The sequence below is a fragment of the Gnatocerus cornutus genome, chromosome 9 (genome assembly GCF_029298725.1).
Source record: "Gnatocerus cornutus isolate USDA-ARS CGAHR chromosome 9, icGnaCorn1.1, whole genome shotgun sequence".
Lineage (NCBI taxonomy): Eukaryota > Metazoa > Arthropoda > Insecta > Coleoptera > Tenebrionidae > Gnatocerus > Gnatocerus cornutus.
In genome coordinates this window covers 14,983,208-15,009,093 of record NC_142241.1, presented here as the reverse complement: position 1 = coordinate 15,009,093, position 25,886 = coordinate 14,983,208, and the positions used below count along the sequence as shown (strand labels likewise).

At 32.7% G+C, this 25,886-nt stretch overlaps 5 protein-coding genes across 7 annotated transcripts; 3 read left to right on the top strand and 2 right to left on the bottom strand.

Moving 5' to 3' along the window:
- The first annotated feature begins 2,589 nt into the window (after positions 1–2,589).
- Positions 2,590–3,841, top strand: LOC148169142 (carbonic anhydrase 4-like). 3 transcript variants are annotated; one of them, XM_088045375.1, is made up of 8 exons: positions 2,590–2,658; positions 2,707–2,733; positions 2,781–2,837; positions 2,890–3,039; positions 3,083–3,197; positions 3,243–3,348; positions 3,391–3,627; positions 3,677–3,841. In XM_088045375.1, the coding sequence occupies exons 1-8, from the start codon at positions 2,631–2,633 to the stop codon at positions 3,779–3,781; spliced, it is 825 nt and encodes a 274-aa protein (XP_087901501.1). In that variant the 5' UTR covers positions 2,590–2,630; the 3' UTR covers positions 3,782–3,841. The 3 variants fall into 3 exon arrangements, with proteins under 3 accessions (XP_087901501.1, XP_087901502.1, XP_087901499.1); XM_088045376.1 differs by having other exon boundaries at positions 2,707–2,736; positions 3,089–3,197; XM_088045373.1 differs by having other exon boundaries at positions 2,707–2,736.
- LOC148169140 (DNA oxidative demethylase ALKBH2-like) lies at positions 3,821–8,757 on the bottom strand. Its single transcript, XM_088045377.1, has 5 exons — positions 8,651–8,757; positions 4,548–4,739; positions 4,307–4,491; positions 4,046–4,209; positions 3,821–4,001 (listed from the first exon to the last, which is right to left on the bottom strand). Exons 2-5 carry the CDS (start codon positions 4,737–4,739, stop codon positions 3,865–3,867), a joined length of 678 nt encoding a protein of 225 aa, XP_087901503.1. The 5' UTR covers positions 8,651–8,757; the 3' UTR covers positions 3,821–3,864.
- On the top strand, positions 7,744–8,526 carry LOC148169141 (uncharacterized). Its single transcript, XM_088046325.1, has 2 exons — positions 7,744–8,019; positions 8,067–8,526. The coding sequence occupies exons 1-2, from the start codon at positions 7,953–7,955 to the stop codon at positions 8,432–8,434; spliced, it is 435 nt and encodes a 144-aa protein (XP_087902451.1). The 5' UTR covers positions 7,744–7,952; the 3' UTR covers positions 8,435–8,526.
- Positions 8,758–11,830: 3,073 nt separating the features above from the next.
- Positions 11,831–12,462, bottom strand: LOC148169139 (uncharacterized). The gene is made up of 2 exons (XM_088045739.1): positions 12,268–12,462; positions 11,831–12,221 (listed from the first exon to the last, which is right to left on the bottom strand). The coding sequence occupies exons 1-2, from the start codon at positions 12,403–12,405 to the stop codon at positions 12,078–12,080; spliced, it is 282 nt and encodes a 93-aa protein (XP_087901865.1). The 5' UTR covers positions 12,406–12,462; the 3' UTR covers positions 11,831–12,077.
- Positions 12,463–14,099: 1,637 nt separating this feature from the next.
- Positions 14,100–25,751, top strand: LOC148169138 (uncharacterized). Its single transcript, XM_088046286.1, has 23 exons — positions 14,100–14,104; positions 14,224–14,278; positions 14,398–14,442; positions 14,754–14,784; positions 14,908–14,923; positions 15,072–15,092; positions 15,165–15,210; positions 15,582–15,663; positions 15,919–15,939; positions 16,088–16,108; positions 16,258–16,384; positions 16,430–16,534; positions 16,600–16,632; positions 16,701–16,771; positions 16,813–16,959; positions 20,813–21,007; positions 21,061–21,141; positions 21,187–21,420; positions 23,587–23,775; positions 23,820–24,330; positions 24,382–24,593; positions 24,640–24,822; positions 24,870–25,751. The coding sequence occupies exons 1-23, from the start codon at positions 14,100–14,102 to the stop codon at positions 25,274–25,276; spliced, it is 2,838 nt and encodes a 945-aa protein (XP_087902412.1). The 3' UTR covers positions 25,277–25,751.
- The last annotated feature ends 135 nt before the right edge of the window (positions 25,752–25,886 follow it).

Below are 25,886 nucleotides of genomic sequence, written 5' to 3'. Positions count from 1 at the left end.
CGGTGGCCCTTGCTGAAATATTACCTGCAACTACTCAAAATAAGCACAGGCAAAGTAAAACTTCAAACTGAACTTGTATAATCATGATTTGTGATAAAAGCTTCATGATAAGTCCCAAATTCTTGACTAAACACGAAAGAAATTCTCTGCGTTTGAATGGTTTGGGTACCTATTATGTTTATGGGAGATTGCGAGTAGCCTTTGCAGCTTGCGGGCCAAGACCCTTTAAAATAATGAATTTTATTAAATAGGTACCAAATTTGTGGGTATTAGACCTTGATTTGCGTAAGACCAGTCGTCTCCCACGTCACCACCAGGAGCAGGTTGTTGGTTTCCTGAAAACATGCATGCAACAATTTTTTTTTTATTTTTCTTACCATTGTTGGGCGTTACGATGGAGTTCACGACAAAAACACCTAGAAAAGTTTATAATTATGGCTATGGTGATTATTACAATTATAAATCACAGTCTGGCAAGTACTCACACGTCAATACCTGACAAATTAGCCAAAGCAAGTTCCCCATGTCGTGGAAATTTTACTTTTAAGCTGTATAAATAATAAAGTTCGCTATTTCTGATATCAAAAACCTTTTCTAGAAATTACTCATTACTTTATATTTTATCTATTGGTATGTATAGGTATATTGTATGGTACTACTTGTGGTAAATGTTACAAAAAAACGGTTTTGCATACATTACCCGTAATCTTTATTTTTTTTCTGTTTTTATTTAGGTACTATACTTTGTTACTTTTTGTTATGTAACATATTCTATTTCCCTTTTAAATTTTGCTTCGAAAACAGATTGATAATATCAAGAAAAGCACGATAATAGAGTTACAATTTCACGAGATGCTTCAAAACACTTTATCGTCGTGTATAATACATAACGTTTTCTACAAAAAATTAAATATAGGGAGAAGGTAATTGCAATGTGTTTCATTTTTAAATCTTTAATTTCATCCGTTAGTATTTCTGAAAGAGATTTTGGTAATTTTAGGGCTACAGCAATTATACCAAATTGCAAAAACGTACATCGAAAGACAACAAATTTAGAAATTTTTGTTTTTCAGAAAATCCAAAAATTTTAGAAATTCTCCTCCAAAATTCGTAATTTTCGTAATTTTAGTGCTACAGCAATGAAATTTGGGGAAGATACTACTTTTGAGTCGTGTATTAACTGTACCAAATTTCAAAATTGTAGAGCGAAAAACAACAAATTTAGAAATTTTTATTTTTAAAACAAACCAAAAATTTTAGAAATTCTTGTCCAAAATTCGTAATTTTAGTAACTTTAGTGCTACAGCAATGAAATTTGGAGAGGATACTACCTTTGAGTCGTGTATTAACTGTACCAAATTGCAAAAACGTACAGCAAAAGACAACAAATTTAGAAATTTTTGTTTTTCAGACAGAGCAAAAATTTTAAAAATTCTCCTCCAAAATTCGTAATTTTGGTAATTTTAGTGCTACAACAATAAAATTTGGAAAATATACTATTTTCGAGTCGTGTATTAACTCTACCAATTCTCAAAGTTGTAGAGCAAAAGACAACAGATTTAGAAATTTTTATTTTTAAGACGAACCAAAAGTTTTCGAAATCTGCCAATAAAATAAAATTTTGTAATTTTAGTGCTACAGCAATGAAATTCGGGGAGGATACTATTCTTGAGTCGTGTATTAACTCTACCAAATTTCAAAATTGTAGAGCGAAAGACAACAGATTTAGAAATTTTTATTTTTAAGGCAAACCAAAAATTTCTGAAATCTCCACCAAAATTTGTAATTTTGGTAATTTTAGTGCTACAACAATAAAATTTGGAAGAGATACTATTTTTAAGTCGTGTATTAACTCTACCAAATCTCAAAGGTGTAGAGCGAAAGGCAACAGATTTAGAAATTTTTGTTTTTCAGACGGACCAAAAATTTTAGAAATTCTCCACCAAAATTCGTAATTTTAGTAATTTTAGTGCTACAATAATAAAATTTGGAAAATATACTATTTTTGAGTCGTGTACTAGCTCTACCAAATCTCAAAGTTGTAGAGCGAAAGACAACAGATTTAGAAATTTTTATTTTTAAGACGAACCAAAAGTTTTCGAAATCTGCCAATAAAATTCGTAATTTTTGTAATTTTAGTGCTACAGCAATAATGCTATACTTTGTTATTTTTCGTTATGTAACGTACACTAATGGCACAAAAACTAACCCAACTGATATGCATGCAGTAATGCCAACTAGCAAAATAAAACCAACTATTCTAAATGTGATATTTGACTGCCTAGACATTCAAAAGATAATTAAAATGAAAATTCGGGGGTTAGGGTCTTCTCGTAGTTTTCTCGGTATGACAACCCTGTCCTTAAGCCAAATTTTAAAAGGAAAATAATGTATGGTGTAATTAAAAAAAGGCAGATAAAAATGAAGATTTATGTATGTAATTATTAAAAAATGCAAAACGGCTTTTTAGACTTATCACACAATAATAGACCTACCATAAATACTACTTACCTAAATACATAGATAAAATAACGCATATCAATATCTAAAAAAGGTTTTTAAATCCAAAAAAAATAATTTTACTATTTATAACTACAACCGACAAGTAAAACTTCCACTCACTACTCGACATGGAGAACTGGCTTTGGCTCTTGACATGTAAGAACTCAACGAATTTTGGTGTGTAATAACTGCAAACTTTTCTAGGCATTTTCTCAATTGCAACACCCAACAGTGGTAAATAAAATATTTACAAAAATCTGTTGCATTCTTGTTTTTAGACGCTCAACCTGCTCCTGGTAGCTACGAGGAAGGCAAATGGTCCTACGCAAATCAAGGTCTAAACTTACCAATTTCGTCATAAATCCTATAAAACTTCTCATTTTAAAGACTCTTGGACCATCGACTGCAAAGGCTACTCGCAGTCTCCAATTAACATAATAGATTCCCAAACCACTAAAACACAGAGAAGTCCTTTCGTTTTTAGTGAAGAATTTCGAACTTACCACCAAGCCATCATGACAAATCATGATTATACGAGTTAAGTGTGAATTTTATCATGCTTGTACTAATTTTTTTGTAGTTGCAGTGAATATTTCAGCAAAGGCCACCGTTTCAGGAGGAGGTCTTCGCAATGAGCACGTTTTTCTGTTTTTTAACTTTCACTGGCCTTCTGATCATATGATCAATAACAGGAGGTAACTAATTTTTGGATTACGAAGGTATCATTGCTGGTATTCTAGATACCCTTTGGAGGTGCGTTTCGTGTTTTTTAACACTTTTTATGGACTTCCCCAAGAAGCTGTGAAGTATGCGAATGGTTTACTTATGTTTTCTTCATTCTATACAGTAAGTTCTTTGCAAAAAACTAAGAAAAACACGCATTTTTAGGTGTCACCTGGAGGTCACTCCTCTTTTGATAACATCCTTGAAAGTCTTCCAATGATTGCTTCTAAGACAGAGCAACCTGCAAGTACCACTTTACGAAATCCTGTCTTATTGTCCGATTTTTTACCACCTGATCTTTCCCATTATTACTACTATCAAGGATCTGTCACTAAACCGAATTGTGACCAAAATACGATCTACTACGTCTTTCCCAAGCCATCTAACATCTCGCAGTATCAAGTAGAAATTAGTTAAATGTCTAGATTTTTTAAACTTCGACGTGTTTTAGTTGAACGCGTTGACTAACATTTTAGATAAACGTGGTAATCTTGTAGTACGCAATTCCAGAGATGTTCAACCGTTACACGAACGCCCTGTATATTCAGCTTCATAAGTAAGACGGATTTGTATGAATATCAAAAGTATCAATATAGGGAGAGGGTGATTGGAAGAAGTTTTATTATTAAACCTTCAATTTCACACGTTAATTTTTCTGAAAGTGAAATTAATCCTGACCCCAGGAGCGCTTTTCCGTGGCGGTAAAGAGTGGTACCAATAACTGTTAGTCGGAGGATTCATCAAAAGAAGACTTCCGTGCTGCAGCTCAACTTGAACTAGAACAAATTGACTTGATCACCACAAAATTTCTATAACTTACTTTTGGGAATGTCGCGCTTCTCGGGGGGCTTTCGTCGCGTGTCTTGATGTTTCAAAACAAACACTCTTTGTTGCCCCAAAGACAGTGACGCAATTGGTGTGGTCTTATCCAGCTCCAATTCGTTGTCTTTGTGGTCGCCGATATGATCGTTTCCGTTTCTATATCTGTAAAACGAATTTGAAGTCAGTTGGTTGGTAGTCCTGGGAGCGAGTCTTTGACAGTTCAAACAGGTCTACCAACTGTGGTGTTTTTTTTTCGTACCTGTTAATTAATACGAAATTGTACGTAAAACCGGTCACTTTGGTGATGAGATCTCTAACTAATTCTAATTGTTTTGTCCATGGTTTGGATGGTATGGTGGTACCAGAGAAGCGGTAGACTGTGTCTTCGTCCCCATAAGCCGCTTGTTGTCTGGGGATTTGGTGCCACTTTCCAAAAACTTTTACCTGTGGACAAACAAAAACGACTTTCTGTTGGTAACACTGTCTTTTTGACAACTTACCTGCGATAAATCTCCTTCCAGATATTCGATTGAGTCCTCTAGTTCCTTCATTAGTTCACTTGCTACTGCTTTTGAGAAGAGATTCATGTAATCTAGATCTAGATTTTCGGCGGTAATTTTCTTTTTTTGAATTTTGGATGTGGTTATCGATTGGAAGGAAACCTCAAGGTCGAGTCCTTTCGAGTCCAACATCTAGCAAGCAGAAAATTATTAAAAATTAAGTAATTTACTCAATAAATGGGTACGTTCGGAATCACTGATCAGGGGAGCCAACCCCAAAAAATTGTTTCGACGTTTCAGCTATGAAAAACAAGTCAAACTATAAAATTTTCGAAATCCTTCAATAAAATTCGTAGTTTTGTTAATTTTAGTGCTACAGTAATGAAATTTGAGGTGAATAGTATTTATAAGTCGTTAAAACAACAGTTTTAGAAAATTTTATTTAGAAGTCGAACCAAAAATTTTTGAAATTCTCCACTAAAATTCGTAATTTTGTTAATTTTAGTGCTACAGTAATGAAACTTAAGGAGGATACTACTTTTGAGTCGTAAATTAACTCTACCAAATTGCAACATTGTAGAGCAAAAGACAAAAGTTTTAAAAAATTTTATTTTTAAGACGAACAAAAAATTTTCGAAATTCTATATTAAAATTCGTAATTTTGGTAATTTTAGTGCTACAGTAATGAAATTTACGGAAGATACAATTTTTTAGTTGTGTTTTAGGTCTACCAAATTTCCAAATTGTAGAGCGAAAGGCAACAATTTTAGAAATTTTTATTTTTAAGACCAACCAAAAATTTCCGAAATCCTCCACTAAAATTGGTAATTTTAGTAATTTTAGTGCTACAACAATAAAATTTGAGGAAGATACTACTTTTGAGTCGTAAATGAAGTGTACCAAGTTGCAAAATTGTAGACCAAAAGACAACATTTTTAGAAAATTTTTTTTGAGACGAACCAAAAATTTTCGAAATTCTATATTAAAATTCGTAATTTTGGTAATTTTAGTGCTACAGTAATGAAATTTACGGAAGATACAATTTTTTAGTTGTGTTTTAGGTCTACCAAATTTCAAAATTGTAGAGCGAAAGGCAACAATTTTAGAAATTTTTATTTTTAAGACCAACCAAAAATTTCCGAAATCCTCCACTAAAATTGGTAATTTTAGTAATTTTAGTGCTACAACAATAAAATTTGAGGAAGATACTACTTTTGAGTCGTAAATGAAGTGTACCAAGTTGCAAAATTGTAGACCAAAAGACAACATTTTTAGAAAATTTTTTTTGAGACGAACCAAAAATTTTCGAAATTCTATATTAAAATTCGTAATTTTGGTAATTTTAGTACTACAGTAATGAAATTTACGGAAGATACAATTTTTTAGTTGTGTTTTAGGTCTACCAAATTTCAAAATTGTAGAGCAAAAGGCAACAATTTTAGAAATTTTTATTTTTAAGACCAACCAAAAATTTCCGAAATCCTCCACTAAAATTGGTAATTTTAGTAATTTTAGTGCTACAACAATAAAATTTGAGGAAGATACTACTTTTGAGTCGTAAATGAAGTGTACCAAGTTGCAAAATTGTAGACCAAAAAACAACATTTTTAGAAAATTTTTTTTGAGACGAACCAAAAATTTTCGAAATTCTATATTAAAATTCGTAATTTTGGTAATTTTAGTGCTACAGTAATGAAATTTACGGAAGATACAATTTTTTAGTTGTGTTTTAGGTCTACCAAATTTCAAAATTGTAGAGCGAAAGGCAACAATTTTAGAAATTTTTATTTTCAAGACCAACCAAAAATTTCCGAAATCCTCCACTAAAATTGGTAATTTTAGTAATTTTAGTGCTACAACAATAAAATTTGAGGAAGATACTACTTTTGAGTCGTAAATGAAAAGTGTACCAAGTTGCAAAATTGTAGACCAAAAGACAACATTTTTAGAAAATTTTTTTTGAGACGAACCAAAAATGTTTGAAATTGCCTACTAAAATTCCTAATTTTGGTAATTTTAGTCAACTATGAAATTTGGGAAAGTTACTATTTTGGAGTCGTGTATTATGTCTACCAAATTGCAAAATTGTAGAGCAAAAGATAACAGTTTTAGAAATTTTTTCTTTAAGACAAACCAAAAATGTTCGAAATTGCCTACTAAAATTCCTAATTTTAGTAATTTTAGTGTTACAACTATGAAATTTGGGGAGGATACAGTTTTTGAGTCGTGTATTACGTCTACCAAATTGCAAAATTGTATGGCAAAAGACAACAGTTTTAGAAAAAAAAAATTTTAAGACGAACCAAAAGTGTTCGAAATTGCCTACTAAAATTCCTAATTTTGGTAATTTTAGTGCTACAACTGGGAAATTTGGGGAGGATACAATTTTTGAGTCGTGTATTACGTCTACCAAATTGCAAAATTGTAGAGCAAAAGACAACAGTTTCAGAAATTTTTTTTTAAGACGAACGAAAAGTGTTCGAAATTGCCTACTAATTTTGGTAATTTTAGTGCTACAGCAATGAAATTTAAGGAAAACACTACCTTTGAGTTGTAAATTAAGTCTACCAAGTTGCAAAAATGTAGAGCAAAAAACAAAAGTTGTAGCAATTTTTATTTGTACGACGAACCAAAAAATTGCCACTAAAATTAGTAATTTTGGTAAATTAAAAATTTAATTCTAATTATGTAAAATAGTGCCGACAAGGGTACGTTCGGAATCACTGAACAGGGGAGCCAACCCCACAAAATTCTTTAAGCTGTCAATAACATGTCAAACAATAAAATTAGTTTTTCAAAGCACTCTAGACTTGATTAATTGATTAAATTTGACATTATTAAGTACGCAGTAACACAAATGATACAAACTTTCTACTGTTTACATAATAATATCTTCTCAGGAGAAAGTAATCCATCAGTTCCTGAGATGGGTCTATTTGACCCTAAATTAAAATTTATTATGTAAAAAAAAATCTTCGTTGAAAACAATGTATCTACTTTAATTAATTAAATTAAATTCCTCCGATATTTTATAAAAACAATATAAAAAATTCCCTTCGTTTTATCCGCACTTACTTAAGTGAAAGTTCTGGAAAAACGAAACTTGCTTTACAACACCGTCACTTTCTACGTTATTGAATCAACAAATTTGCGACTTTTAACAGTAAAAACGACCAAAATCGGAAACTAAAAAATAAAAATGCCGCGAAAAGCACTTTTCCGGACTGTTTTATAGTATCCCCATAATTATCTTCCTTCTTCCTTAGAAGCACGTCTACGCATGTCAACAAGACAGAGAAAACTCGCATTGGTAGGTTCATTGAACAAAAACGATCGGCAGAGTAGTTACCGAATCAAAAAGCGCAAATCTGCAAAAGTGCGTACGTGAAAAAGTTTTTTTAGACGATGAGCATGTCGAATTTCTGGTCCATCCTCCTTTTTCTGAACGTGCACTTGAAATTGTCGTTTTCAGGTAAGTTTCTTAGTTTTTGTATTTATCATCATTCTTCCTTTCCTTAGAACCATCCATGTACCAAGGATCATCAATCAAAGACTTTGAATTAACGGGTTTGAGAGAAAGAATCCAGAAAAGGGCGCTCGGTGAAGAGGACATTTTCAAGCAATTGGAGTCGGAATTGAACGTGGAGAACACGGAACGAAGACAGTCAGACTTGGAGGAAAAACTAGAATCTGATCGAATTTTCAAGGAACTTGTTGATGAGATGACGACTCCAAGATCTCTTAAGAAAGATAAAGATTATGAAACGATTCAGTTAATAACTGATAGCATCGCAAAATTGGTTTTTCGAGGAAGACAGAATCCTGGGGATGTTTTAGGGACTTTGTCTACTTTGTTTAATTTGCGCCAGAGACTGAGTGGGAGATGAAAAATTTGTACTAATTATTATTATTATTATAAAATTAAACTGACTGAACTGGGTGTTAACAGTGTAATTAAATTTAATTTGTAATTAACTTGAATAAATGTTTTTATAATCTGTCATTGTGTGACGTTTTTAATTACGTTCGTATGAGTTAAGAACAGACGTGACGTGCAATGTTCAGAGTTTACTTATTATTTTTTTTTACAAGTTCTTACTTACCGTTGGATCCTTTTCTTGTTTTCTTTCACTTTGTTAAACTCACAGAAAAACAAATTTTATTATAAGCAACCAATAGATTGTGAGGTTACAATTGAATTACAGAAATCTGTAATGAGGTTTTGTACGTTTCTAAATTACCCGCGAAATTTAAAATTTTTGATGTTGACTACAGAGTATGATTACTGTGCGTTTGGTGTTAAATTGTTTGCCTACCTCAAATTCTTGTTTTTAGCCTACCTAGCAGATTTAATAATCATACATGAAAATTTCGAGTTACAACAGCACGTCTTTGTTGAACGAAAATCCGAGCACGAATAAAATTTGTCATTTGAGTCATTTTAGTGCTACAACTATGAAATTTGGGGAAGTTACTATTTTGAAGTCGAGTATTAACTGTACGAAATTGCAAGGTCGTAGACCAAGGGACAACAGTTTTAGACATTGTTATTTATAAGGCAAACCAAAAATTTTTGAAAGTCTTTACTAAAATTCGTAATTTTGGTAATTTTAGTATTACAGTAATGAAATTTGCAGAGGATACTAATTTTGAGTCGTATATTAACTCCGCCAAATTGCAAAATTGTAGAGCAAAAGATTAAAATTTAAAAAATTTATTTTTAAATCGAAACAAAAATTTTCGAAATCTTTCAATAAAATTCGTAATTTTGTTAATTTTTGTGCTGCAGTAATGAAATTTGGAGAGAATACTAATTTTTAATCGTAAATTGACTCCACCAAATAGTTAAGTCGTAAAGCCAAGAACAACAAATTTAGAAATTTTTATTTACAAAGCAAACCAAAAATTTTTGAAATTCTCCACCAAAATTCGTAATTTTGGTAATTTTAGTGCTACAACTATTAAATTTGAAGAGGATACAATTTTTGAGTCGTGTATTAACTCTACCAAATAGTAAAGTCGTAGACCAAAGGACAACAGTTTTAGAAATTTTTATTTCTAAGCAAACCAAAAATTTTCGCAATTTTTCTCTAAAATTCGTAACTTTGGTAATTTTAGTATTACAGTAATGAAATTTGGAGAGGATACTAATTTTGAGTCGTATATTAACTCCGTCAAATTGCAAAATTGTAGAGCAAAAGATTAAAATTTAAAAAATTTATTTTTAAAACGAAACAAAAATTTTCGAAATCCTTCAATAAAATTCGTAATTTTGTTAATTGTTGTGCTACAGTAATGAAATTTGGAGAGAATACTAATTTTAAGTTGTACATTAACTTTACCAAATAGTAAAGTCGTAGAGCGAAGGACAACAGTTTTAGAAATTTTTATTTATAAAGCAAGCCAAAAATTTTTACAATTCTCCTCTAAAATTCGTAACTTTGGTAATTTTAGTATTACAGTAATGAAATTTGGAGAGGATACTAATTTTGAGTCGTATATTAACTCCGCCAAATTGTAAAATTGTAAAGCAAAAAATTAAAATTTTAAAAATTTTTATTTTTAAAACGAAACAAAAATTTTCGAAATCTTTCAATAAAATTCGTAATTTTGTTAATTTTTGTGCTGCAGTAATGAAATTTGGAGAGAATACTAATTTTGAATCGTAAATTAACTTCACCAAATTGTAAAGACATAAAGCAAATGACAACAGTTTTAGAAATTTTTATTTATAAAGCAAACCAAAAATTTTCGAAATTCTTTACTAAAATTTGTAATTTGAGTAATTTTTGCACTACAGTGATGAAATTTAGAGTGAATATTATTTTTGAATTAAGTACTAACTCTACTAAATTGCAAAGTCGTAGAGCAAAGGACTACAGTTTTAAAAAATTTTATGTAGAAAGCAATCAAAAATTTTCACAATTCTCCTCTAAAATTCGTAACTTTGGTAAGTTTAGTATTACAGTAATGAAATTTGTAGAGGATACTAATTTTGAGTCGTATATTTACTCCATCAAATTGCAAAATTATAGAGCTAAAGATTAAAATTTAAAAAAAAATTATTTTTATAACAACAAAAATTTTCAAAATCCTTCAATAAAATTCGTAATTTTGTCAATTTTTGTGCTACAGTAATGAAATTTGAAGAAAATACTAATTTTAAGTCGTATATTAACTCTACTAAATTACAAAGTCGTAGAGCGAAGGACAACAGTTTTAGAAATTGTTATTTATAAAGCAAACCAAAAATTTTTGAATTCCTCCACTAAAATTCGTAATTTTTGTAATTTTTGTGCTACAGTAATGAAATTTGGAAAAAATACTAATTTTAAGTCGTATATGAACTCTACTAAATTGCAAAGTCGTAGAGTGAAGGATAACAGTTTTAGAAATTTTTATTTTTAAGACGAACTAAAAATTTGCGAAATTCTCCACTAAAATTCGTAATTTCGACAATTTTAGTGGTAGAATAACAAAATTTAGAGGAACGACTATTTTTAAGTCGTGTATTAACTCTACCAAATTACATAATTGTAGAGCGAAAGACAACAATTTTAGAAATTTTTATTTATAAGGCAAACTAAAAAATGTTCGAAATTCTCGACTAAACTGCGTCATTTTGGTAATTTTCGTGCTACAACTATGAAATTTGAAGAGGAAACTATTTTTGAGTCGTAGATTAACTCCACTAAATTGCAAAATCGCAGAGCGGAAATCAACAGTTCTAGAAATTTTTATTTTCAAGTTGTGGAAAGATTTGTTTGCTTATAATAGCGCTTCAGTTTTTCTTCCAAAAATATTCGACTTATCCAGCCTGTACACCCCTTAAAACAGCAACCAAAGCCTTCGTTTTTCACAAGTTTCTCACGCTCACTCTCAAAAATCAGCGTAATGATGCAGCGGCGCAAAAAAAATCTAAAAAGTCTGCATGTTTCAGTGATCGGTATCTGCAGCGACCATCGCCTGAGTAATGCAGGAATTTATAGACAAAGTTCCAAGAGTACAAATAAAAAACGAGTTTTCGACAAGAATTATGTGACTTTGTATTTACATATTTCGTAATGTAGAATTTTCGTTTGAAAAAGCAGCGAAAACGAGAAAGTTTTCATTGTTAATCGGCGAACAAATAAGAGATAATTCGCGATAATTGTTCTGGTTTCGTTCAAATGGGTTTCTAGGTCCTTTTCTCAAGCTGCATATCAATTTCGTGACGTAATGATAAAGCCTGATTTGTTTTCTTACGTCACTTCCGCACGAATGGGAATAATAAATAAAACAAGTTAAAAAAGATCGTTTTTTATTATCACATCATTAAAATTCGTCGTATCTAATGCAGGATTCTGTTTTGGAAAGAGAAAGTAAAACGCACGTTCAACTCGGGTCAAGGATATGAATCTTCGACTTTCACTGTGTTTCTTCCAGTCCGTGAAAAGATCAAAAATAGAGCTCTACATTAACTACATTGGCACTTTGAACGGAAGAATGTCAAGTGAAGAAAAGACGCGAAAAGAACTAGAAGACAGACACTTAATTCCGCCCAACTTGATCGATCTGTTGCTGCAAATTGTTGACAACCTCAGTGGGAAACTGGTCGCCCAAAATCTCGAAGAGGTTGATCCTCTGGTTCCCAGGAATGCTCTCATACGCTCCGATCTCAATCCCTTCCTGCACCTAGAAAAATCCCTTAACTAGATGGTAAAACCGGCGAAGAACTTACTTTTTGGATCTGCGCGTCTTTGGGGATCAAAAACGTGTTTTGGGCCTGTCGGATGGCCTCGTTGGTGTAGGCGCCCCCTTCTTTCTGAGGGAACGCAGCGCAGAACGCCACCAAAGCCGCGAGGACGAACAACTTCATTTTTCTTCGATGAACTTTGATAGATACTAGCAGTTTCTCTAATATTTCACTTATATAAGGACTTCCATCTCTCCACCGCCTCCCTCCTGATGGGTCTCTGAAATTACGATGACCTGAATTAAAGAGTTTTTTGTCCAGGGGACATCTTTTAAATGACCGAATTCGTTGCCCAACTGGTCTTCTAGAAGAGTCCATGCCAAAATTTCGAGCGATTTTTCCACAAGAAATGAAGGAATCGGGAAAATTACCACTTAAGAAAGTCACACATTAATTTAAGTCACGAATACGATGAAAGTGGCCGGAAATTCTCACAAGCACTCGGATTTGCTTTTACTGCAATGGATGTCGCGGAGGTTTTTAATTCACAAGTTGCGCAATGGCAATTAAGTTCATATTGTTCTAACTAAAAAGTGGTCTTCGGTTCGAGTTGGATTCTATCGGGGAAATGTGAAAGAAGTGTTGAAATGCAAATGGAATAAAAAATTCGGTTTGGAAATTTGCTGACATTTTGTCCGTTTTGTTAGAGGCGGTTACGACATTTAATGTAAAGGTACTACTTGGTTGTTTACGTTGGTACCAATAAATCAGTGGAGATTATGGTACCGATCAATATTTGTCCCATGATGTAATGTGTGCAAATACTTAGAAGGAAGGACACTGCTAATGGAAAATTAAAAAAAATTAATAGATTATTTATGTTGGTACTCTTTGGAGGGACTTTTGTGTGGGCAGAATGACAATCATTATGGAGTCCAATTTTTTATCGCCTTTTACCGGATTGAAGAGAAAATTCATCTGCTTTTGCAATGAAATTTTGAGAAAATATTTATTTTGAGTTGTGTATTAACTGTACCAGATTGCAAAGTCGTAGAGCAAAAAACAACAGCTTTAGAAATTTTTATTTAAAATTTCCAAAATCTTTCAATAAAATTCGTAATTTTGTTAATTTTAGTGCTACAGTAATAAAATTTGGAGAAGATACTACTTTTGACTCGTAAATTAAGTCCACCAAATTGCAAAATTGTAGACCAAAAGAGTCAAATTTTAGAATTTTTTATTTTTAAGACAAACCAAAAATTTTTGAAATTTTCCACTAAAATTCGTAATTTTGGTAATTTTAGTGCTGCAACAACGAAATTTGGGGAAGAGACTACTTTTGAGTCGTAAATTAAGTCTACCAAATTGCAAAATTGAAGACCAAAAAAGTCAAATTTTAGAATTTTTTATTTTTAAGACAAACTAAAAATTTTTGAAATCTTTCAATAAAATTCGTGATTTTTGTAATTTTATTGCTACAGCAATGAAATTTGGGGAAGATACTATTTTTGAGTCGTGTATTATCTCTACCAAATTGCAAAATTGTAGAGCAAAAGACAACAGTTTTAGAAATTTTTATTTATAAGGCAAACCAAAAATTTTTGAAATTTTCCACTAAAATTCGTAATTTTGGTAATTTTAGTGCTGCAACAACGAAATTTGGGGAATATACTACTTTTGAGTCGTAAATTAAGTCTACCAAATTGCAAAATTGAAGACCAAAAAAGTCAAATTTTAGAAATTTTTATTTTTAAGACAAACCAAAAATTTTCGAAATTCTCCATTAAAATTCGTAATTTTGGTAATTTTAGTGCTACAATAATGAAATTTGGGGAAGATACTATCTTTGAGTCGTGTATTAACTCTACTAAATTGCAATGTCGTAGAGCGAAGATAAACAGAATTAGAATTTTTTATTTTTAAGACAAACCAAAAATTTTCGAAATTTTCCAATAAAATTCGTAATTTTTGTAATTTTATTGCTACAAGAATAAAATATAGAGAGGATACAATTTTTGTGTGGTGTATTAACTCTACCAAGTTGCAAAATCGTAGAGTAAAAAACAACAGATTTCGAAATTTTTATTTTTTAGACGAACCAAGATTTTTCAAAATTCTCAAATAAAATTCGTAATTTTGGTAGTTTTAGTGCAACGCCAATAAAATTTGCGAAAGTTTCTATTTTTGAGTCGTGTTTTAACTTCACCAATTTGCAAAATTGTAAAGCAAAAAAAAACAGTTTTAAAAAAACATATTTTTAAGACGAACCACAAATTTTTAAAATTCTTGACTAAAATTTGTAATTTTGGTAATTTTAGTGCTACAAAAACGAAATTTGGGGAAGTTTCAATTTTTGAGTCATGTATCAATTCCACCAAGTTGCAAGCAAAGTCGTAGAGCGAAGGACAACAAATTTAGAAATTTATATTTTCAAGACGGACCAAAAATTTTTGAAATTCTCTAATAAAATTCGTAATTTTGGTAATTTTAGTGCTACAGATATGAAATTTAGGGAAGTTACTATTTTTAAGTCGTGTATTAACTCTCTCAAATTGCAAAGTCGTAGAGCAAAGAACCACAGATTTAGAAATTTTTATTTAAAAAGCGAACCAAAAATTTTTTAAAATTTTCGACTCAAATTGTATTTTGGTAATTTTAGTGCTAAAACAATGAAATTTGGGAAAGAGACAATTTTTGAGTCGTAAATTAAGCCTACCAAATTGCAAAATTGTAGACCAAAAAAATCATATTTTAGAAATTTTTATTTTTGAGACGAACCAAAAATTGTCGAAATTTTCTATTAAAATTCGTAATTTTGGTAATTTTAGCGCTACAACAACAAAATTTAGGGAAGATACTATTTTTAAGTCGTAAATTAAATCTACCGAATTGCAAAATTGTAGACCAAAAGAATCATATTTTTAGAAATTTTTATTTTTAAGACGAACCAAAAATTGTCGATATCCTCTAATAAAATTCGTAATTTTGGTAATTTTAGTGCTACAGTAATGAAATTTAGGGAAGTTACTATCTTTAAGTCGTATATTAACTCTATCAAATTGCAAAGTCGTAGAGCAAAGAACAACAGATTTAGAAATTTTTATTTAAAAGGCGAACTAAAAAATTTTTAAAATTTTTGACTCAAATTCGTAATTTTGGTAATTTTAGTGCTACAACAATGAAATTTAGAGAAGATACAATTTTTGAGTCGTAAATTAAGCCTACCAAATTGCAAAATTGTTGATCAAAAGAATCATATTTTAGAAATTTTTATTTTTGAGACGAGCCAAAAATTGTCGAATTCCTCTATTAAAATTCGTAATATTGGTAATTTTAATGCTACAACTATTAAATTTGAGGAAGTAACTATTTTGGAGTCGAGTATTAACGCTTCCAAATTGCAAAGTCGTAGGGTGAAGGACAACAGTTTTAGAAATTTTTGTTTTTAACACGAACCAAAAATTTTTGAAATTCACCAATAAAATTTGTAATTTTGGAAATTTTAGTGCTACAACAATGAAATTTAGGAAAGACATTATTTTTGAGTCGTAAATTAAGTCTACCAAATTGCAAAATTGTAGACCAAAAAAATCATATTTTAGAAATTTTTATTTTTGAGACGAACTAAAAATTGTCGAAATCCTCTATTAAAATTCGTAATTTTGGTAATTTTAGTGCTACAAGAATAAAATTTAGGGAAGATACTATCTTTGAATCGTAAATTAAGTCTACCAAATTGCAAAATTGTAGACCAAAAGATTCATATTTTAGAACTTTTTATTTTTAAGACGAACAAAAAATTTTCGAAATTCTCTATTAAAATTCGTAATTTTGGTAATTTTAGTGTTACAACAATGAAATTTAGGGAAGATAATATTTTTGAGCCGTAAATTAAGTCTACCAAATTGCAAAATTGTAGACCGAAAAAATCATATTTTAGAACTTTTTATTTTTAAGACGAACCAAAAATTGTCGAAATTCTCTACCAAAATTCGCAATTTTGGTAATTTTAGTTCTACAACAATAAAATTTAAGGAAGTTACAATCTTAAGTCATGTATTAACTCAACCAAAATGCAAAGTCGTAGAGCAATGGACAACCGATTTAAAAAAAAATATTTTCAAGACAAACCAAAAATTTCCGCCAACCTTCACAAAACTTCGTAAACAAACAAAAAAAATCTCCCAGTTAGGTGAGACATTTCCAGACCACCTGTATCGCTATTCCTGCCGTCCAACGGTACGAAACAACTTCTAGAAAATACGTTATTTGACTATACAGTACGTTCAATTAAAGCGCAAGTGGAAACTGCGTAAATACATTATTGCATTCCAGCGTACAATAGTTACAATAGTTAATCGACCGCATTCTTCCCAGCAACTGTATTAAGAAGACGACAGCTACACCGCCGTTTAACACAACGAACTGTTGAATTTTCGCGTTTAATTAAAATTCCATTCTCGCATTCCGATGAAAAGGTACAGAATGAACATGTCTGCGAAAAAAGTCCATTTCCATTGCGGTCCCATCGAAAGATATTTGTGCAACGGTTCGCTCTTGATAATAAGTTACACAACGCACGTATGTGAGTTGATCTCCGTAGCGCGTGTCATCGGAAGACCTCCAACAGATCAGTTCTTCGGCGGATCTCCGCTAACATGCTTCGCGTACAATGGTGTAGCCGACTTATACTGTCTGTGCTGTGTTTTTTTCACTCGTTTTTTTTTGCAGGCGGAGGTAAGTTGCTATTCATTTCGTCCGACCGCTGGAATCTTATCGGGGAATTCTTGAGATTAGAGGCGACGCCTTCGAAGTGTCGAACAGTATTTTGCGTTCGAGGCGAGTCGGGTCGTAAATTCAAAAACTATTCAAAATATTTAGACAAAGCGTGTGGCGGGTATTTGAGCATGCACGAGCTGTCTTTTACGCTCATTCTGATAACTGCCTGTTCATATACCGTATAGGTAAGTACAAGTACTGTTCGCTAGTGGTGGTATTGTTGAGTTTACTCTAAGGTCAAATTTTGTTCACACGACGAAAATTAACAATATTACTTTACGGTACTTGCTTTATCGGATCTTTTATTGAACAGTTGCTCTATTCTCTTGGAGTCAAACGGTTTGACGAGGTTTTAATCGCTTTTGGAAAAAATCTCCACCCGTTTTAACGCTCGATTTTTTTTTTTACTTTAATTTAATTTTTTTGTTTTTGGAAAATTTTTGGTTCAACTTTGGTAAAAAAAAATACAAAGTGGATCTTGTTTGACTTACAGTTTTGCAATTTAATACAGTTAATAAGCACCTCTTAGTTGCTAACATCTCTAAATTTGATCACTGTGGCACTAAGATTACCAGAGTTGAAAGTAAAAGTACCCTTAATAAAAAAAATTACAATTTTAGGGTCGTTCTGCAAATAAAAATTTCTAAAAGAAATTGCTTCCGTCTTATAATTTTGAAATTTGGCACAGTGGATAAAGATGTTTAAATTAGTAACCTCCCCAAATTTCATTGTCGTGGCGTTAAAATTACCAAATTTCTAGGTTTCAATTAAAAATTTTGGAAATTTTTGGTTCACTTCCAGAATAAAAAATTCTATTTTTTTTTTCATTTAACCTACAATTTTGTAATTTAGCACAATTAATAAGCAACTCTAAATTAGTAACCTCCCCAAATTTCATTGCCGTGGCGTTAAAATTACCAAATTTACAGATTTTAAATAAAAATTATGGAAATTTTTGGTTCACTTCCAGAATAAAAAATTCTAAAAATTTTTTTATTTAACCTACAATGTTGTAATTTAGCACAATTAATAAGCAACTCTAAATTAGTAACCTCCCCAAATATCATTGCCGTGGCGTTAAAATTACCAAATTTACAAGTTTCAATTAAAAATTTTGAATTTTTGGTTCACTTCCAGAATAAAAAATTCTAAAAATGTTTCCATTCAACCTACAATTTTGTAATTTATCACAATTAATAAGCAACTTTAAATTAGTAACGTCCCCAAATATCATTGCCTTGGCGTTAAAATTACCAAATTTACAGATTTTAAATAAAAATTATGGAAATTTTTGGTTCACTTCCAGAATAAAAAATTCTAAAAATTTTTTTATTCAACCTACAATGTTGTAATTTAGCACAATTAATAAGCAACTCTAAATTAGTAACCTCCCCAAATTTAATTGCCGTGGCGTTAAAATTACCAAATTTACAGGTTTCAATTGAAAATTTTGGAAATTTTTGGTTCACTTCCAAAATAAAAAATTCTAAAAATTTTTCCATTCAACCTACAATTTTGTAATTTAGCACAATTAATAAGCAACTCTAAATTAGTAACTTCCCCAAATTTCATTGTCGTGGCGTTAAAATTACCAAATTTCTAGGTTTTAATTAAAAATTTTGTAAATTTTTGGTTCACTTCCAGAATAAAAAATTCTAAAAATTTTTCCATTTAACCTACAATTTTGTAATTTAGAACAATTAATAAGCAAGTCTAAATTAGTAACCTCCTCAAGTTTCATTGCCGTGGCGTTAATATTATCAAAGTTACAGATTAAAAATTAAGGAAATTTTCGGTTAATTTCTAGTATAAAAAATCCAAAAAAAATTTTTTGTGGCCTATAATTTTGACATTTAGCACCGTTAATAAGCAAATCTAAATTAGTAATTTCCTCTAATTTCATTGCTGTTGCGTTTAAATTATCAAAGTTACAGGTTTTAATTACAAATTTTAGAAATTTTCGCTTTATTTCCAGAGTAAAAATTCCAATATTTTTAGCTTTTGGCCTATAATTTTGTAATTTGGCACAATTAATAAGCAAGTTTAAATTAGTAACCTACCTAAATTTCATTGCCGTGGCGTTAAAATTATTAAAGTTACGATATTTAATTAAAAGTTTTGGAACTTTTCGGTTCATCTCCAAAATAAAAATTACAAAATTTGTCCTTTGCGGTCTATAATTTTGAAATTTAGCAAGGTTATTAAGCAGGCCCAAATAAGTAATTTCTTTAAATTTAATTACTTTGGTGTTAAAATTGCTTGAGTTAAACGTTTTTTAATAAAAAAAACTGTATTTGTTTGCTTATTCGCAAAATACAAAATTCCAAAATTTTACCCTCGCTGCCTATCATTTTGTAATTTAGCAGCGTTAATAAGCAAGTCTAAATTAGTAAGCTCCCCAAATTTCATTACCGTGGCGCCAAAATTACCAAAGTTACAAATTTTAATTAAAAAAAATTGAAATTTTCGATTCATTTTCAGAATAAAAAATCCCATTTTTTTTTCTTTTTGTGGCCTATAATTTTGTAATTTGGCGCACTTAAAAACCAAATCTTAATTAGCAACCTCTTTAAATTTGATTGCGCTGGCGTTAAAATTACTAAAGTTACAGCCCTTAACATAATTATAAATTTAACTTGCGACCATGCAAAAAGTATTTCGATTTCTTTAATATTTCCGAATTGTTTAGAATCTTGAAAAACCTCTTCTAGAATCGCTGTTGACTAATAAATCATTCTTTTGTGAGAATTATAGCGGTATAAATGTAGTTATTCCACTTAACTACTAATTAAACTAATAAGATTATAACAACGAAGCTAATTCCCATCGATGCTCGTTGTCAAACCGGCTTTAGCACCTCAAAATCTGTTGGCAACCCTTTTATTATTCCCAAACGTCAAATCACAGACACGCAGTTACCAACATTGAAGAAAAAAGGTTCTTTTTGGAGCGAAAGCAGCGAAAAACGAAAGCAAAAAATCACTTTCCCAATAAAGCCTAAATAATCGAGTGAGATTTGATTTTCTCCTTTTCTAAACTCTAATTAAGTGAAACACTGTCAGGCCTTAGCAGGGCTGCCAACAGATTTCAAACCCCAAAGCCGACTTTGTCGCTTCCAGTGTGTGAAATAAATTAGTTTTGCTAATTACAGAAGTGACTGCTTCCAGGTGTTTACGTTTCGCTGCTCATTTCTGCAATTTGAATTCCTTATAAGTTCTCGCGGTTCTTTTAATGGTTCGTTTAGCGTCGTTTAATTCTTGAGAGTTAATTACAATAATGTATCGGGTGTTCATTAATTTTCCCCTTAAGTTAAGTTTAAATGAACACTCGTTATTTTCTGAAGAATGATTTTAGTACTTGAAGCTACTTAACATTCTCGCATTGCAGACGTTGAAATTGCCTTAAAATGAGATCGTCTGGTTCTCTTCAGACACTGCGGTGCCGACATTCATTGTTTTTGAACTAATTTGCAATTCAAATCGTCTCTGTATAAATTAAACATTATATTAGTAACTCCGCATATTTAGGCCCATAAAAGTCCATAATTATGTGCGAATATCTAAAAATTCAGTAAAATGTTGTGAACGGAAGTGGTGTTAAACACAGTGTGAGAGTTTTCGGTATTTTCTTCTTAACGAAATTAATTAGGAGCTGCCGGTTTTTCAACACTGCAATTCAGTTGACATTTACCGTAAATTCCGCGATGATTAACCCAGCAATTCGTTTGTTAACTTGTGGGAAGTTAGCCGCAGAGGAAGTCGAAGAAGAATTGTGTGAATATGATTCTTCAAAGTGAATGAATCTCTTCTAGAATGTTGGTACAACGATGAGCTGCACCCTGAAGGCCTCGAAGTCCTCACCCCCGAACCCTGCCTAAACTGCACTTGCAGCCGAGGAGCCCTTCTCTGCTACTTGCGCGTTTGTCCACCTCTTCCGAATCCACCACCTTCTGGTTGCATTCTTCTGCACCGTTATCACACGTGCTGCCCCGAGCTGATATGCGCAGGTACCACTCTTCATCACTGCTTAACACTCCTACAGAGCGTTTGGTTTCTGCAGATAACAACAAGAACTCCATCGAGGCGAGGTCGAGCATTGACGACAACAACCTCCTCCAACACGAGATAAACCCAGGAAAAGGTTTGTTGGGGATTGGAAACTTCTTCTTTAACAATCTGTTGGCAGCTTGCGTGGTAAACGGCAGTGTTTATGCACCTGGTTCAGCGATGGATTCCTCATCTTTATGTGAATATTGTTACTGCTTGGGTGGCAAGCAAGTGTGTGTCAAACCCAAGTGTTTACTACCGGTAAGCACCTGTGTACCATCGTACGATTCCTCCAGTTGTTGTCCAGTTCGGTACGATTGTACCAACGCGACCACCACCACCACTACCATGAAGACTGAGGTTGGGTTCAAAGGTACAATCAGCGGCGAAAGAAAGGTTTTGCTAGCTTAGTTTGTGAATGCGCACTATGTTCTTCTACACGGCCGTGTTATTTGTGGGTTTTGAGCCCGGATCTAGAATCTTCGTGAAATTCTGCGCAAAATGAGCGTTGATAACTCAAATTTGCTCCAAAAATGAGCGAGGATTCGACTGATAAAGATTTACATAATTTTAGCCATGAAAGTTTTTTCGAACTTTAATCCGAACTTGAATCTAATTAAATTAACTAAATTAAATTTTGGATTCAGCGTAAAATTCTGCGTTAAATGAGCTGCAATGACTCAATTTTCATATGAAAATAAGGAGAAATCGATCGAAGAACATTTACAAAATTTTAATCAGGATTTTTTTTTCGAACTTTAATCCGAACGTTAATTGTCTTTAATTTATTTATTTGTTAACGTATGGAAAAAATAAGAACGGTTTTGGATTCAGCGTGAAATTCTGCGTTCAAAAATTAATGAGAAATTGAACGAAGAAATTTAGAAAATTTTAGTCACGAAATTTTTTTTCGAACTTTAATCCGAACTTTAATCGTCCATAATTTAGTTATTTGTTATCGTATGGAAAAAATGAAAACAGTTTTGGATTCAGCGTGAAATTCTGCGTTCAATAAGCCGTAATAACTCAAATTTGCTCCAAAAGTTAAAGAGAAATTGATCGAAGAACATTTACAAAATTTTAGTCACGAAATTTTTTTCGAACTTTAATCCGAATTTTAATCGTCCATATTTTATTTATTTGTTATCGTATGGAAAAAATATCAACAGTTTTGGATTCGCGTGAAATTCTGCGTTCAGTGAGCCGCAATAACTCAAATTTGCTCTAAAAATTAATGAGAAATTGAACGAAGAAATTTAGAAAATTTTAGTCACGAAATTTTCTTTCGAACTTTAATCCGAACTTTAATCGTCCATAATTGAGTTATTTGTTGACTTATAGAAAAAATGAAAACAGTTTTGGATTCAGCGTGAAATTCTGCGTTCAATGAGCCGCAATAACTCAAATTTGCTCCAAAAATTAAAGAGAAATTGATCGAAGAACATTTACAAAATTTTAGTCACGAAATTTTTTTCGAACTTTAATCCGAATTTTAATCGTCCATAATTTAGTTATTTGTTATCGTATGGAAAAAATAACAACAGTTTTGGATGCAGCGTGAAATTCTGCGTTCAATGAGCTGCAATAACTTCAATTTGCTCCAAAAATTAAGGAGAAATTGATCGAAAAACATTTACAAAATTTTGGTCACGAATTTTTTTTTTTTCAATTTTAATCCGAACTTTAATCGTTCATAATCCAGTTATTTGTTAATGTATGGAAAAAATAAGAACAGTTTTAGATTCAGCGTGAAATTCTGCGTTAAATGAGCCACAATAACTTAAATTTGGTTCAAAAATTAAGAAGTCATCAATCGAGGAACATTTACAACATTTTAATCACGAATTTGATTTTTTTTGAACTTTAATTCGAAATTTAATCGTCTATAATTCAGTTATTTATTGACGTATGAAAAAAATGAGGACAGTTTAGGATTCAGCGTGAAATTCTGCGTTAAATGAGCTGAAATAACTCAAATTATCTCTAAAAATTAAAGAGTAATCGACAACATTGAAAAACATTTACAAAATTTTAATAACGAAATTTTTTTCGAACTTTAAATCCGAAATTTAATCGTCTATAATTCATTTATTTGTTGATATATGGAAAAAATGAAAATAGTTTTAGATTTAGCGTGAAATTCTGCGTTAAATGAGCCGCAATAACTCAAATCTGCTTTAAAAATTAAGAAGACATCAATCGAAGAACATTTATAAAATTATATCACGATTTTTTTTTTCGAACTTTAATCCAAATTTTAAACGTTTATAATTCAGTTATTTGTTGATGTATGGAAAAAATGAGAACAGTTTTGGATTCAGCGTGAAATTCTGCGTCAAATGAACCCTAATAAAGCAAGTTTACTTCAACAAAAAGCGAGATATCGACCTCAGAACTAGTTTAGTCATAAAAGTTTACTTGCGATTGCTAAAATGTTCGTTCATAACTCCACGGTTATGTAAAAGAACATAGTGCGCATTCACAAATCGGTTCTAAGAGCCCATTTCTTCCTTTCGTACCACCATCAATGTACCATTAGGTTGCATGGTCGATGGGACGTACCATGAAGAAGGCACAAAAGTCTTAGGCGCTGGCCACACTGAATGCGATAACTGCTACTGCCTCGGAGGAGTCCTCCGCTGCGAGCCTTTGGCCTGCGCGCCGCCCCTCTTCGGCTGCTCTCCAACCATCCGAGCTGGAGATTGCTGCGCGATTAGCTACAACTGCAGTAAGTCACCCAAATCACTTCTTCCTCAATGACCACATCTTCAGGTGGTGTCATCGAAATCAACGCCGAGCCAAACTACGGAGACTTCCCCACCATTAGCAAAGACTACGCGAAGTTCCATAACGAAGTACCGCACACCACGAAGACGCAACGGAACACTGATGCGGTCTTTGATTCTTCGGATAACAGTCTGTTGCTTGAAGATCGGTTTAATAGGAAAATTGACACGACGGCTTTGCCGGAGAGTACCACTGATGGTACCACCGAAACCACGGAGGAAGGAGGGACGGAGACCGTTGGTACGGTTGGTACTTCGACGTGGTGGACTGAAGAACCCACAGAGACACCTCCGGAAATTGTGACGGTCATTTTAAACTCCACGGATTGTATAGATGGTACCACACCAAGAGAAGACATGACGAGTTTGGCGGAAGAAAGCAAGAGTACGACAGTGCCGCCGGCTAACACCTCCGAAAGAACGAACGCGGTGGTCAACTCCGACTACGAGTACGACTATAACGAAGCTTCTTTACCTCCTTCGCTGCCAAACTTGCGGTAGGTAGGTATGTTAAACCAGGAAGAAGTATGACAAATATGTTTTTTTAGCATTATTCCTTTTGTAGCTGCAGATGCGTTGGATTTAGAGAACACCGAACAGAGTGTGGCGTACCAAGAGAGCGAAACTAACAATGGTGTTAATTATAACTTGTTCTCGCCGCCGGTGGAGACAGAAGGTGGGTTTGTTCCAAAAGAACCTTTGATTCTAGATAATTTCTACGAAAATGTTATTTCGTCGACGAGCATCCCGAAGATCAAACGTAAGATTGTTAAATAAAGCTACTTTCTCTACATCGCAGTTTGCAGTGAGCTGCGTGGTCAAAGACCAGGAGGTTGCCCATGGAGAGGCCATCGAAGCCACGTCTTGCGAGACCTGCAGGTGCTTCTACGGCAACGTGGTGTGCGAGAAGGTAAAGTGTCCCTCGCCAAAACTTGGGTGTCACGTCTCGCTAGAAGACTCTTCTTCTTGTTGTCCACGTCACGTTTGTGGTAAGAATCGTTCGTTTCTCTCCAAGGAGTTGTGATGGTTCTTGCAGATGACGCTCCTGGATCTCCACTCCAAGACAGTCTAAGTCACCCCCAAAACTCCTCCAGGATTCTAACCGATCGAACCACTCTAGCTACTGAAAGACCTGCAGAGGATTCTAGCGACTCTCCGGGCGGTTTCTCGGTGGACCAAGTGCTGAATTTCCTCTTCTTCAACCAAGAGACGAATCAAACCTCAACGGCACCACCTGTTAAAGAACTAGACAAAGAAGAGGAGGAAGAGTCGCTGCTGGACCGATCAGACTTAGCTCCATCCCTCGCAATTCTCAAATTAGCCGGATGTAACATTTACGGCCGGATGTACAGAGTCGGGCGCATCATTTCCGAACTCTCGAACCCTTGCTTGGAGTGCAAATGCACGGAAATTGGGGTGCAATGCAAGGCTCTTAGTTGCTGAGTCTCGGATTTTGCAACGAAAGCTTAAAATGATCTCATTTGCTTCTTGTCGTTTTTATGGAAAACTCTACTGCAAAATATTCGGTTTCTTAAAGATTGCAATAGCTTGATCTCACAGTAATATAGTTTCATATTTTGCAGTAAACTCTCACGGGTATCGCTCATTCATTTCGTTATCTAGTTGGCCGTACCCGTGAACGTATGTCTTATTATCTGTCATTCCCTCACATCTGTCAATTGTGTGAGGGTTTTGGGGCAAGTTCAGACACACGTTCGCTGGGTTTTAGCCGACTCAGATAAATAATTCACTTTGTAGTTATTACATTACTCATCCAAAAGACTGTTGGCATGAAAGAGGCTGGGACAATGACAATGATGTTCAAACGACAAGTATTATTTATATAAAAATAGCACTTCTGTTTTCTCACTGTTATTATAGGTTAAAATAATGGAGTTTCTTTCCCTAATAAAATTCTTTCTTTAGGTATTCAGTAGCGTCATTTCGTTTCAAATCATTTTTTTTATTTTTGTGAACGTATGTCGGAACTTGAGGCAAAACCCTCACACAATTGACAGATGTGAGGGAATGACAGATATCTAGCAGGCCGTAT

Excerpts from the sequence above, each read along its gene's own strand:
- LOC148169142 (XM_088045373.1), top strand. The coding sequence starts at position 2,631 with ATGGAGAACTGGCTTTGGCTCTTGACAT. Across the intron at positions 2,737-2,780 it reads AATTGCAACACCCAACAGTG|ACGCTCAACCTGCTCCTGGT; the intron begins GTAAATAAAATA and ends TCTTGTTTTTAG. Across the intron at positions 3,349-3,390 it reads TGTTTTCTTCATTCTATACA|GTGTCACCTGGAGGTCACTC; the intron begins GTAAGTTCTTTG and ends ACGCATTTTTAG.
- LOC148169140 (XM_088045377.1), bottom strand. The coding sequence starts at position 4,739 with ATGTTGGACTCGAAAGGACTCGACCTTGAGGTTTCCTTCCAATCGATA. Across the intron at positions 4,492-4,547 it reads TGGAAGGAGATTTATCGCAG|GTAAAAGTTTTTGGAAAGTG; the intron begins GTAAGTTGTCAA and ends GTTTGTCCACAG. Across the intron at positions 4,002-4,045 it reads GAAGCGCGACATTCCCAAAA|TTCAAGTTGAGCTGCAGCAC; the intron begins GTAAGTTATAGA and ends AATTTGTTCTAG.
- LOC148169141 (XM_088046325.1), top strand. The coding sequence starts at position 7,953 with ATGAGCATGTCGAATTTCTGGTCCATCCTCCTTTTTCTGAACGTGCAC. Across the intron at positions 8,020-8,066 it reads CTTGAAATTGTCGTTTTCAG|AACCATCCATGTACCAAGGA; the intron begins GTAAGTTTCTTA and ends TCCTTTCCTTAG.
- LOC148169139 (XM_088045739.1), bottom strand. The coding sequence starts at position 12,405 with ATGAAGTTGTTCGTCCTCGCGGCTTTGGTGGCGTTCTGCGCTGCGTTC. Across the intron at positions 12,222-12,267 it reads AAGACGCGCAGATCCAAAAA|GTGCAGGAAGGGATTGAGAT; the intron begins GTAAGTTCTTCG and ends GGATTTTTCTAG.
- LOC148169138 (XM_088046286.1), top strand. Across the intron at positions 16,960-20,812 it reads GTTTTTTTTTGCAGGCGGAG|AATGTTGGTACAACGATGAG; the intron begins GTAAGTTGCTAT and ends AATCTCTTCTAG. Across the intron at positions 24,823-24,869 it reads TTGTCCACGTCACGTTTGTG|ATGACGCTCCTGGATCTCCA; the intron begins GTAAGAATCGTT and ends TGGTTCTTGCAG.